Source organism: Mustela putorius, unplaced genomic scaffold (genome assembly GCF_011764305.1).
Source record: "Mustela putorius furo isolate JIRA1106 unplaced genomic scaffold, ASM1176430v1.1 tig00003983_pilon_pilon_pilon, whole genome shotgun sequence".
Lineage (NCBI taxonomy): Eukaryota > Metazoa > Chordata > Mammalia > Carnivora > Mustelidae > Mustela > Mustela putorius.
Genome location: NW_025422123.1, coordinates 15,994,380 through 16,008,248, shown reverse-complemented (window position 1 = coordinate 16,008,248; position 13,869 = coordinate 15,994,380). Strand labels below are relative to the sequence as shown.

The following is a 13,869-nucleotide window of genomic DNA, read 5'->3' as shown; positions in this document are numbered from 1 at the left end:
AGTAGAGAATCTGATTAACAATCTGTAGCTTCAGTGGAGATTTTAATTTGTTATGCCATGAATTTCACCCTCCTTCTCAAAGCTTCAAATGATTTCTTTTCTATTTGTCATAGCTTTGGCTCAGGTTCATTGGCAATGCTTAACAACTAATATTGACTTGAACTGAATGCTCTTAAAATCTTTGTTCCTTTGAATTTGCTTATTCATTCTTAAATGCAACTTTAATAAATGTTAAGAAGATAACCTTAATTTTTATTTCCTTTTAGGATCCATCCTTTACTGCTTTGCTAACCACTCAAACGCAAATCCAAAAAGATATTGTAAATAAACACAATGAACTAAGGAAATCAGTCTCTCCACCTGCCAGCAACATGCTAAAGATGGTAAGAGGCAATGATAAGGGCTAATGGTGTGAGCTAGCAGTGATAAGAGCAGGGATTTCTTTTCTTTTTTATTTTTTTAAAATTTATTTATTTGGCAGACAGAGATCACAAGTAGGCAGAGAGATAGGCAGAGATAGAGGGGGAGGCAGGCTCCCCACCAAGCAGAGAGCCTGATGCGGGACTCCATCCCAGGATTCTGGGATCATGACCTGAACCGAAGGCAGAGGCTTTAACTCACTGAGCCACTCAGGTGCCCCAGAGCAGGGATTTCTTACGAACTTTGTGCTTACAAAGTTTTTCTTCTATTCTGCTATTTCATCTGAGCTGTGTTATGGGCATGGCAGAAAAATTTTCCTTTTTACTGGTTAAATAATCTGTCAAATTTGTAGGGATATTCAGTCAGGAAGGCAACATTAGAGCCAGATCTTCAGACATCAAATGTGAGGCCATTGTACTTTTTGTCACTATCTGCCCTAGTCTAAAATAAAGGAGGTCCCTTTCTTTCATGTATTTTATTCTTTTTAATTAATCTCTATGCCCAATGTGAGGCTCAGACTCAGGCTCTGAAGAATCCTGTGGGTAAATAAGAGCCCACTTTCCACAGCATGGTTCATAAATGCTAGACTATCTCCCATTTGAAACCAATGGGCTACAACTGAAATTGGGAATAATCTAGGCCTGCTTATTACTAAGGAAATATAATTCAAAGACTTCACAAGTTGAGTATTTAGAGTAACCCCATTACTAAAAATCTTGCATGTTGTTCCTGTACTATAATAAATTGCCAGATATTATGTTAGATATTTATCTATCTCTATCTATTCATCATTTATGAACTTCTCTTCATGTGGAAATTGGCACCGGAGCAAATAAATGCACACACGCCTATATACCCCTACCAAAAAGGTCTTTGCATACCACTGATGATCAGATAATTATCTATAGAAGTTTAAAGTAGTGCAAATCAACCTACCAATCAGATTATAAACGATATGCTTCATAGGAGTTGAATTTTTAAGTGTATATTTTTTTTTCTTGTGACATTTAGGAATGGAACAGAGAAGCAGCAGCAAATGCACAAAAGTGGGCAAACAAGTGCACTTTGGAACACAGTGTGCCAGAGGATCGAAAAACCAGTATGTAAATGAGTAAATTTTTTTTGAATAGATGAACGAATAAAATAATATTGAAAAAATCAGATAGAATGGAACATTCCGGGATGTTATAAGAAGACTTAGAGAACAAACATTGTTTATACTGCTCTATTTATATACTTTTATTTTTGTTTTGAGAAAGAGAGAGAATATGAGTAAGGGAGGAGGGGCAGAGGAAAAGGCAGAGGAAAAGCAGGTTCCATGCCAAGTGTGGAGGCTTACATGGGGCTTGATTTCATGACCCTGAGATCATGACCTGAGTGGAAATCAAGAGTTGGATGCTTAACCAACTGAGCCACCCAAGTGTCCCTATGTTCTTACGAACTATCAAAGTATCTGTAGAAGGAGTATCTGTACAAGGAGAGAGAATTATAGGTACCATTTTGTGCTTGTTGATTATTTACATTATGCAAATGATATTTGAAACAATACTCCACTTTTTTGTTTCAACCAGCTCATGAGTCAATAAGTCATGTATCATTTCTCCAAATTTAAAGATGAGAAGATGAGGACAGGGGAAGAATGACTTCCCCAAGTCACAATCTGAAGTGTGTCATATATTGGAAAGTTAACCAGCCTTAATTATTTCTAATCCACTGCTCCTTTTTGTAATCCTGTGTAGCTATCTGATGTTTTCATAACTCTTCTTTTGTATTCATAAAATATACTGAATTATGGTGATTTGTTCCTGAATTTTGTGAATATTGCTCTAAAAATACTTAAATTTTAAAAAATTATGATATTTTGGTATGTTGATTCATTTTTAATTTTTGAATTCTTGTCAAATATTATAAACACCATGAAAGAAAAAATGTTTTATGCATAAACCTTACAATAAAATATTTGTTTATATTTTCAATCATAATATACATATAGGCAGGCTCAATTTGAAAGCAACAAATTTTTACCTGTAATTTAATCACATTATTTACTTATACGGTTGATGCTGCTCTGTTAATGAAATTATGAAAAGAATGACTGCATTCAGTAGAAGATTAAAACAAATGGTCTTAGAGATGCAAGTCTACTATTAGATTCTTAGTTTCTTTTTGACATAGATAAAAATATTTTATATTCTCTTTAAGCAACACATAGACATTATATTTTAAGCTACCAAAATGTAATTCATAATTGAGAGGTTGAAAAGATCAAGAAAAGTTTCTGGGCAACAAGTTATTTTCTTTATTGTGGTAAGAACACTTCATGAGACTTACACTTTTAACAAATAAGTGTACTGTATGATATTACTGACATTAGGTACAATGTCCTGCAGCAGAAGTTATTAATCTAGAACTTATTCATCTTTATGAATGAACCTTTATTCCCATTGATTGGCAATTTTCCATTTCTCCTTCCCCCCATCCTTATCTATTACTGTTCTACTCTTTGGTTCTATGAATTTCGTTATTTTATGTGCTTCATATAAAGGGAATCATGTGGTAGTTGTATTTCTGTGACTGGATTTTTTCACTTAATATCATGTTTTCAAGATTCATCCATAGTGTCTCACGCAAGTGTTGCAGAATTTCCTTCTTTTTTAAAGAGAAATGAAAGCCGTTGTGTATATATGGGTGTCATTTTGTCCATCCACTCATCTGTCCGCAGATTTTATGTTTCCATATATAGGCTATTGTGAAGAATGCTGCAATGAATATGAAGAATGCTAATATTGCTGCAAAACCCTGATTTCAATTTTTTTGGATAAATACCCAGAAGTAGTATTACTGGATCATTGGCAGTTCTAAATTTAATTTTTTGAGGAACCTCTGTTTTTTTCCACAAGAACTATCCAATTTTTTATGCCCAACAAAAGTATACAGCATCCCGATTTTTTTCACATCTTTATCATCACTTGTTGTCAGGTTTTTTTTTTTTCCTCCAGAAAAGACTTCTTGAAAGGTCTCATTGTGGTTTTCATTTGTATTTCCCTATGTTTAGCAGCACTGAGCACCTTTTCACATACCAGTTGACCATTTGTGCATCTTTGGAGAATGTCCAATCAAACTGTGGTCAGAAAAGATCTGTAAGCAATTTCTCAGGCAGCCTCCTGAAAGAGATGGATCTTTAGGCATTCCATCCAACTCTTTCTCTACTCAGGAAGAGGCTAGAAGTTTGGATTTTTTAATCTGCTTATTCTGTGCTGAACAAGGAAGGGAAGCTTTAGCATTTATGAACCCAAATCTCTATGCTCATCTTGGTTATGCTAGATCTGATAACATTTTCAGAGAGGCAAGTCAGAAGTCAATTTTCTGGGCATCTGGAATGTTTGTGGCACTGGATGCCCAGGCCAACTTTTTCCCACTCCAGGGAGAAACAGGTAGATATGGCACTTGCTCACGGTGTGCTGTGCTGAGGAGCTGAGAAATGGCATCTACCAATCCAAACCACCATCTCTGTTCTCCCCCATGGAGTAACACTGAAACTATGCCAAACCCTTCAGAGCTTTAAGACAAGCAAGGCTGATGTCAGTTCTTTAGGCAGAAATTGGAGCAATGGGCACACCAATCAACTCTTTGCTTCCCCAGGAGGAAGCTGAGAACTAAGAACTAAGCCAAGGGGAGGAGATATGGTAACTACCAGCTAAAGCCAGCATCTCCATTCTCCTCCAGATGACTAGCCCGTGCCTGACTGTCAGAACTCCAAGACTACCAAGAGAGAAGCCAGCCATCTCTGGGGAATTTCCTTAGGGAAGGTTGGGATGCTGGACACAAGAACCAACACCTACCTTCCCCTAGGAGAAGATGGGAGCTAAGAGACCTCTTCCTGATCATAGGGGAAGCACTGTGCTGAGGGTAGGCATTCTAGCGAAAGGGTGTCCCAGTTTCCCTACAGACTTCAGTGAGTCTGGGTTCATATTCTCCGATGATCTAGGAGTCTCTCAGTTAGTTTTCCCACAAAGGGCAATTTGTTTGGAAATTGTTTCTGAATATGTGTATTTGTTAGGGAAATGAGAGTCTGGGGCTCCCTACCTCCCCATCTTTCTAATGTCACCTGCAAGGCTCTTGGCTAATTCTCTGAGGAAGACTGGCCTATGACATTCTGATTTAGTGATTAAGAAAGACTCCAAAAGCTTTGAAATCTGCCATTCCTCCTGATGTCAGATGCCTATAAATTGAGGCTCTTACAGACTGCCTGTAGAACTCTTTTTACCAATTTCACACAAAATCATAATTATAAACATTTAGAACAGGGTCCAATATGTGAAAAATCTCTGGTGAAGATGGATGAGAGGAGGAGAAAAGGAATAAAAGTTGTTCACTACCTTTCACGAATTTATGATACAAAGCTGAGAGCATAGGAGTCAATACAATGTGAAGAATTTAGCCTGAAAAAAAATGCATTCTGAAACTCCAGAAGATTTTTGAAGCATAAAGTCTTCTTAACCTGTGCAAAGTTTTGCATGTTGATGCCAGCCTCAGTGTCCTAAAGAGGTTTTTTTTAAAGATTTATTTGTTCATTTTAGATAGAATGGTGAAGGTGGACGGAGAGAATTCTCAAGAAGACTCCCCGCTGAGTGGAGAGCCTGATGCAAGACTAGATCTCAAGACCTGAGATCATGGCCTGAGCACATCAAGAGTCAGCCTCTTAACCTAGTAGCCTACCCAGGTGTCCCTAGATAGATCTGTCTTCTATTCAGCTTTAGAGCTGAGAAGAATGGAATACTTTAACTAAGTATTATGAGTTATAAGTATAGGCACTGTGTTTGAAGGGCAACACCCTTGTGTTTTGCTTTGTTTTGTTTTAAGATTTTATTTTATTTGACAGACAGAGATCACAAGTAGGCAGGCAGAGAAAGAGGAGGAAGCAGGCTCTCTGCGGAGCAGAGAGCCCAATGCGGGGGTTCGATCCCAGGATGCTGGGATCATGACCTGAGCCGAAGGCAGAGGCTTTAACCCACTGAGCCACCTAGGCGCCCCCATCCTTGTGTTCATATAGTTGATTTCTTTTGCCATTGAATACTTTATTGCTTCCTCAAGAATGATCCATTTATCTTTAGGTACAAAATGTGGTGAGAATCTCTATATGTCAAGTTACCCTGCTCCGTGGTCAGATGCAATCCAAAGCTGGTATGATGAGCGCCATAATTTTGTCTATGGTGTAGGACCTAAGAGTTCCAATGCAGTTGTTGGACATTACACCCAGGTAAGACAAGCAAATGAAAATACTTTGACCACAAATGCTCTAATATGAAAGCATCTCTAAATTATCACCAAGTCCAATGTTCAATTTGGGTAAGAGCATGAATAGATATTACAGTCCTGACGTTAGCTGGTACTTCATCTAGAGTTGTCTTTTTTTTTTTTTTTTCCATCACTTGCAAAACTCTTGGTAAGGAAGCATACTTCGTACTTTCTCAAAATTAGAAATGGATAAAATAGTGAAGGCATGTTAAGATTTAATATCTTAAAATTTGTGATTTTCTTCAATAATTGTAAATATTTTCAAAAGGTACTTGGCTACAAGCTATAATAGTATCATTTTTTTTCAGTTTTATAGTTGCTACTATTCTTTTAATATTTTCCCTCATCTTGAATGTACTCTCATATATTCCCTTTTGGAATTGTAGCTCGTTTGGTACTCTACTTACCATGTTGGATGTGGAATTGCCTATTGTCCCAATCAAGAGAATCTAAAATACTACTATGTTTGCCAATATTGTCCTGCGTAAGTATACACTTTAGAGTTTCATGCAATAATCCTATGTGCAATTTAGTATTTTAAAATTCTTTTATAGTAAAAAAAATTAGAACATAAAACATATTTCAGTAAAGGGAAAGAATAATTTTTTTTTCATTTTTTAAAATTGATGCATAGTCCATATACAATGTCACATTAGTTTTAGGTGTATAACATAGTGACAGGTCTATACTTTATACTATGCTCACTGCAAGAGTAGCTATCAGCAGTCACCATACGATGCTATTATAGCTACTTTTTAATTTTTTTAAGTATTTGTCAGAGAGAGAGCACAGGCAAGGGGAGTGGCAGGCAGAGGGAGAAGCAGTCTCCCCACTGACCCTGGGATAATGACCTGAGCCAAACGCAGATGCTTAACCAACTGAGCCACCCAGGTGTCCCATGTTATTATGACTATTTCAGTCCTATTGACTATTATCCCTATGCTGTACTTTTTATCCCCATGACTTACTTTTTCCATAACTGGGAGCCTGTATCACCCCTACCTTTCAACTATTTTGTCCATCCTATGGTGTCTGTGTTTCTCTAACTTGCTTCACTTAACATAATACCCTTTTAGGTCCATCCAAAAGGAATACATCTTTGAAAATGCCCTTTTTTTAAAAAGATTTTATTTATTTATTTGATAGAGATCACAAGTAGGCAGAGAGGCAGGCAGAGAGAGAGGAAAGGAAGCAGGCTTCCTGTTGAGCAGAGAGCCCGATGCGGGGCCCAATCCCAGGACTCTGGGATCATGGAAATGCCTTTTAAGTTGAGATACATTCAACTTCTCAGGGAAGAGACCAAGTTCTCAACTCCCAAATATAAAATCTGAAACTCTCTTTCCTTAGTTACAAAGTAGCATCTTTTTTCTCAGTCACCTTTGCCTTGGGCTCACTACTCTAGATTTGATATCATCAGTTCTCACTAACTTTACACTACCTTGCAGCCTGATGGCTAAGCAAGGGATGGTCGTGGAGTGGCAAGTAGGGGATGGAAGATTGTGATTTCCATTTCTCCTGCTAAAATATCCCTTATCCTATTAATCTAAAAAATCACCCACATTATTTCCTCACAGATTACTCATTCTTTTGCATCTCAAAGGTTTTTCAAGAGATCGTTAATATACTTCAGAGTCCAGAAAAAAAAAAAAATCTTCAGTCTTTGTTTTTCAGTTTTCACAAAATCTCCACAATGAACCATTTTTTAAGGTCTTGACTTACAGCAGAAAATATGTTCTTTCTATCAAGGATTATGTCTGAATTTACCTATAATAAATTCTGTGGATATACTGAAGATCTAATCTCAATTTACCTGTTAATCTTAAATTCTTTTAATGCTTGAACTTTCGTGCCACTGGAGACAGGGAGATCCCTAGAACCAAGGCTCCTACAGGATTTGTTTTGAGACTGTAGATAATCCAAGCATGTGATTCTACAGAGTGAGAGGTATGACCTCCAACATCATTTTCCTCCAAGCCCTAAGGTTTAGTAGAAAGAATTGAGAGGTCCTAAAAAAATGCACGCAAACTCACTGGCTGGCTCTGAGAGAGGAGAGTATGGAGCCAGTCATCTGAAGTGAGAGTTGGAGTGAATAATGAGGAAAAGCAGGGGTGAGAGAACTTCCAGAGCATGTTTGTGTCTTATTTCACATTTTTCCAGGGGCTCACACATGGTCGTTATGTTCTGTGCATGGAGAGATTCAGATGCATGACCTTGTGTTCTTGGCCCACTTGACACTACTGAGATTTGGACTCACTTGTAATTCAAATAAATTAAATGGCTCATAGGTAATGATCATCAGCAAGTTGTAAGTTAGTCACTGTAATGTTATTACACCCTGGATATCCATGCTTGTCAAAATTTTTGAGTGAACATTCCCTGTTTGGTAAGTTTAAAAATGTCTCACATACCTCTAGAAATTCACAAATTTCCTTCTCTCTCTCTGCCTGTCCCAGAAACACACACCAATAACTTAACTCAAATATCCCTGCCCTCATCTAGAAGGTGAAGTACATTTATATATGTATATATATACTGGAGTTTACTGTTTTTAGATTATATCTAAGAAATTTGGTATTTTATTATCTTTCAAATATAAAATGATATTGTAACATTAAATATTCTTTTCCAAACTGCAACTACCTGCCTCCCAAGAGCTCTTTTGTCTTCCTAGGGGATATATTCTACCTCTAGCTAACACATTGGGCTATACTGCCTTGCCAGTTTGACCAAGTCTGCTAGGACATGAAGAAAGTGGGACCACGTTGAAATATACTTTGAAAACTTTAGACTCTAATTACTCTAATTTAGTTGCTCAATCTGAAGAATTATAGTCAAGGAAATTGGTCAATATGTGAAGCAGTTTCTTAATTTGAATGTTACCTGAATTACTCACTGGGCATTATAATTTTTAAGTTTTTTAACATAACTGAAAACATCTGTAGTCATGTATGTTTGGTAATTTATACTGCCCTCGAGGAGTATAAATTAAATTATAAAGTGAAAAGTATTTGACATTATGTATTTTAAATTTCAGTGGCAATAACGTGAGTAAAAAGAATACCCCTTATCAACAAGGGACACCTTGTGCCAGTTGCCCTGGTAACTGTGACAATGGACTATGCAGTAAGTTTGAAGTGATCACCTTGCTATTATAATAAAAAGTTGATATTTTATTTTCTTTTTGTGTTGAGAAATCTCCTAAAGTAATCAGTTTAAATAATATCATTATGCAGAAGACAAATATGTTACTCAACACAGCATGTTTATGTAAACATTTTACACACTTTAGTAACCTACATATTATTTGTAATGAAAAGAATATTGCCATATGTAAGATAATGAAAGATCTACCATTCACATATTTTTGTTACTAGGCATAGCTATTAATATTAATTATACATATTTCTGGCAAATAGTTCAGATAAAGTTAGTATGATTGTGTCAAAAGTCCTATTATGAAAAGCAAATCTATGCATATAAGATCACATTATATCTGAATCTAGACAGGCAAATCAAATATTATACTACTTTTGTGCTAATGAGTTTATTATGCTAACTACCTCTTTTTTTCTATAGTAAAATTGGAATCATAGTGTTTAATTTAATAATCACTTTCTTTATAATTTGATAGTAGTCTACTGCATTTTTTTCTCCTCAGTCAACAACATTGTCATTACTGCACATTTTTAATGACAAAATCAAATCCGTATATAGTGGTACATATATACAGAGACCACAAAAATACTGTTGCAAAAAGGGAGAAAATAAATTTTGCATACATAATTTCTAAAGTTGCAATGAATACAGGTAAAAATAGATCAGCTTTTTTTTTATATATAATTTTTTATTTTTTATAAACATATATTTTTATTCCCAGGGGTACAGGTCTGTGAATCACCAGGTTTACACACTTCACAGCACTCACCAAAGCACATACCCTCCCCAATGTCCATAATCCCACCCCCTTCTCCCAAACCCCCTCCCCCCAGCAACCCTCAGTTTGTTTTGTGAGATTAAGAGTCACTTATGGTTTGTCTCCCTCCCAATCCCATTTTCTTTCATTTATTCTTCTCGTACCCACTTAAGCCCCCAAAGGGGCACGTGTACCCGAATGTTTATAGCAGCAATGTCCATAATAGCCAAACTATGGAAAGAACCTAGATGTCCATCAACAGATGAATGGATCAAGAAGATGTGGTATATATACACAATGGAATACTATGCAGCCATCAAAAGAAATGAAATCTTGCCATTTGCGACAACATGGATGGAACTAGAGCGTATCATGCATGGCTCAGCTTTTTATAGCTGGGATACTTGTATTAAAATTATTGTGAATAATAGAATTGAATGAAGCTCATTCACTGAGATTTTTAACTTTCAAATGCATTCAACTTTAGTTATCATTCTTACTGACTGAATTATATAGCTATTATTCAGAATATTATTTAGAATATAAATCAGCTAAAGAAGGAAAAAAAATTTATATATTAATAGCTCTGCTGAATGCTATTTGGGAATAAGCTTATAATTTATCCTATTATCAATATTTTAAACAAAAGAGTGACAGGGTTGTAACCATGTTTTATAAAGAGCTTTCTAGCAATAGTATAGAAAAACAATTAGATGGAAGTCAGCTAGAAAACTGTTTGACTATGGGTTTAAAAAAAAAATCTCTCTACCACATTACTGACAAAATAATGAAGAGAATTGGATGGGGTTGGAATATAAGGAATAGAATAGCCAATGTTTGTTACCTGTGCTGATTGAGTGCTGTAGGGAGAAGTACTCCTTAGGGAAATATGGAAGTAGGGAAGTAGGGAAGAAGTAGGGAAGAAGGACGTCCAACTGATCCAGTTTGTGGTCTAAATTACTGAGTAGTTAGAGAGCCATTTCTCTGATATTGTTGGTGGGGATGTGGAGAGATGGGGGTGAAGGGGTTTACAGGAAGAACATACCCAAGAATTGTCAGTCATACAGGTAGTATGATGAGTTTAGTTTGAGATTTGTTGAGTTTGTGGCCTCTGGGGAGGATCCAGAAAGAAATACCAGAAGGAAAGGGGACATGTTATCATTGTTTTGCATCTTTATCTTCCCATTGAAATTCCTTTCTCCAGGAAGCAAACATTGGGAGTCTAAACCAGTGCTGTTCAATAGTATGAAATAAAGAAAAAGTCCTGTATCAGCATGTGTCTTACAAGTAAACTAGTCACATGTGGCCTTTGAATATTGAAATGTGGCTAGTAAGATTAAGGAACTAAATTTTTTACTTTATCTAATATAGAATAATTTAAATTTAAATATCTATATCGAACTAGTGGTTCTGATATTAGACACTGAAGGTGTAGAGAGATTTATTTATATTTATTTAACTTTATTGGCTAAAGAAGAAAAATAGGTCAATTTATTTTGGAAACATATCACCAAGTTCAAAATAAAAAGTGATAGTTTAATCAGTGAGCTCAACTCATGCTCACAAGATATTTCTCACAAGAAACGGAAAGCCCATCATTGTGTAAGTGATATTGACTTGATTTGTCCAAACTTTATGGTCTCATGCACTTTTGAATGTACAGCATTATTTTGTTGCTATTGAGGAAAATGATAATGAACTCATTTATTTTTGTCACAGCCAACAGTTGCGAGTTTGAAGATCTCCTTAGTAACTGTGATTCCTTGAAGAAAACAGCTGGTTGTGGACATGAATTGCTTAAGGAAAAGTGCAAGGCAACTTGCCTATGTGAAAACAAAATTTACTGAGACGCCCAGTGTGCATTGCACAGGACTAAGTGAAGAGAGCTGCAACATTTTATTGAAACATACCACAGGAGAAATTGTAGGCATGTTAGTTACAAATATGGTTCCACTCAGTAATTCATCTTTTTTCCCTCTCTATAGAAATCTCTTTTCATGCAGATATTTATACAAGCAGCATAGTCTATAAGGACAACTTTGGACTTTGATAGAAATTTGGTACTTTAAACTTAACAAATTGAATTAAGTTGACAATTTTGTAAACTGTATAACCATAGACCTTAGGTCACTAGAACATTGGATTAAAATGGAGAAGTACATGTTTCCTTAAACAACATGCAAAAAAAAAAAAAAAAAAAAAGAAAGAAAGAAAGAAAAGAAAAAAGACTGAAACATCATTGTTATTCCTGTGAAATGACTTTTTACTTGAATAAAGAATAAATTCAAAGATTGACACCTACCTTTGTCTCATGGCCTCCTCTTTAAACAAAAGTAATTATCTTTTAGAGTAAAAATATTATGTAAGCAACCACATGAGAGATTCTTGTGTAATATTTTCTAGTATTTATAATTTACCCCAGCTAGATTCAGCCCATATAAATAATAATATAGTACAAAATTTCCAAAATATTTTCCTATAAAATTAAATTTTAACAAAAATAGGAATCAACTCAGTTCTTATTTTTTGATATTTTAATCTCCTCATAGATTTGGTTGATATATTAAAAGAGTGCATATATACATAGCATACATACATAGCCTTCTATAAAAAATAATGATATTTCAGAGAGATTTATCATTTATAAATTTTTGCATACATTCTCATTTAAGACTGATTTCAACAGGGTGAAGTAGGCCCATTTTATAGGTGAGAAAATACACACACACACATCTAAAAAAGATGGAGGTGTTGAAAGTAGTTAAGAAATGTCTGGCCAGGGTTGGGAGAAGGGGGGTGGGGTTATGGACATTGGGGAGGGTATGTGCTATGGTGAGTGCTGTGAAGTATGTAAACCTGGTGATTCACAGACCTGTACCCCGGGGGATAAAAATATATGATTATAAAAAAAAATTTTAAAAATGTCTGGCCAGACAGATGGAGCGCAAGCATTAACTACTGATGCCTCCAAGATGAGAGTATATGTATCATCCTATACTTATTGAAGAGATTGAATTCACAATTTTAAAGCTTCCCAAAGGGAAATTTCCTGGTCCAGATGATTTCAGTGAAGCCTTACACCAAACATTTAAAGAACTAATACTAAGTTTACACAATCTCATCTAGAAAATTATATAGGAGGAAATGCTCCTCAATTTATTCTTTGACACCAGTATTATCCTACTCCTAAAACCAAAGACAGTGCAAGAGGAAAAAAAAAGTGTGAATCTATAGCTGTCATGAGCATGAATGAAAATATTCCAAATAAAAATTTAATAAATTAATCCAGCAATATAGTAAAAGGATAATATACCCTAACCAACTGGGATTTTCCCTATGGATGCAGGTTTGAGCTAACACTTAAAATCAAACTGTGTTCTACTATATAAGCAAACTAGTTTACTTCAGTAGATAAAAAGAACAAGCACTTGACAAAATCTAATATCCAATCCTGATAAAACTCTCATCAAATCAAAAAGAGAAGGGAAATTTCTCAACTTGATAAACAGAAGCTAAAAAAAAAAAAAATGTACACCTAACACTGTAATGGTAAAAGACTTGATTTTTTTCCCCTCTAAGATCAGAAAAAAATGGAGGAGGCTAAGATGTCTACCCTCATCACCAAGCATTGTACTAGATCTGGCTTGTCAATCAGATAAGACAGAAGGCATCTAATTAGAAAAGAAGGAGTAAAACTATCCTTATGCACAGAAGAAATGACACACAAAATCACCAGTCTGGAAATACAGTTGACCCTTGAACAACACGGAGGGTTTAGGGGGACTGACACCTGCACAATTGAAAATCAGTGTATAACTTTTGGCTCCCCCAAAGCTTAACTATCAATAGCCTACTATTGATCAGAAGCCTTACTGATAACATAAGTAGTGAATTAATATATTTTGCATATATATATATATAAATTGGATTGGATATTAGATTTATATATATATAAATAAATGCAAAATATGTGTGTGTATATATATATGTGTGTGTGTGTGTGTGTGTGTGTGTGTACTGTGTTCTTACAATAGAGCAAGCTAGAGAAAAACCTTTGTTAAGAAAATCATTTTTGTATAGTACTGTGCTGTGCAACCCTGCAAATGTATTTATCAAAAAATATGTTGTGGGTGGAGGAGCAAGGTGGTGGAGGATTAGGAGATCTAAATATCATTATGTCCTAGGAGTACAGTTAGATAGTTATCAAACCATTTCAAACAACTACAAACTCAACAGGA

The 13,869-nt window shown here is 35.5% G+C and overlaps 1 protein-coding gene across 1 annotated transcript in view; it reads left to right on the top strand.

Annotated features, from left to right (window-relative positions):
• LOC101677276 (cysteine-rich secretory protein 2) overlaps positions 1–11,932 on the top strand; it is a 28,897-nt gene extending 16,965 nt beyond the window's left edge. The window contains exons 5-10 of the mRNA XM_004771895.3: positions 267–383; positions 1,432–1,519; positions 5,535–5,680; positions 6,105–6,202; positions 8,753–8,841; positions 11,351–11,932. Coding sequence (XP_004771952.1) covers positions 267–383; positions 1,432–1,519; positions 5,535–5,680; positions 6,105–6,202; positions 8,753–8,841; positions 11,351–11,478 — 666 coding nt within the window. The 3' untranslated portion in view covers positions 11,479–11,932. The remainder of the gene's footprint in view (positions 1–266; positions 384–1,431; positions 1,520–5,534; positions 5,681–6,104; positions 6,203–8,752; positions 8,842–11,350) is intronic.
• The last annotated feature ends 1,937 nt before the right edge of the window (positions 11,933–13,869 follow it).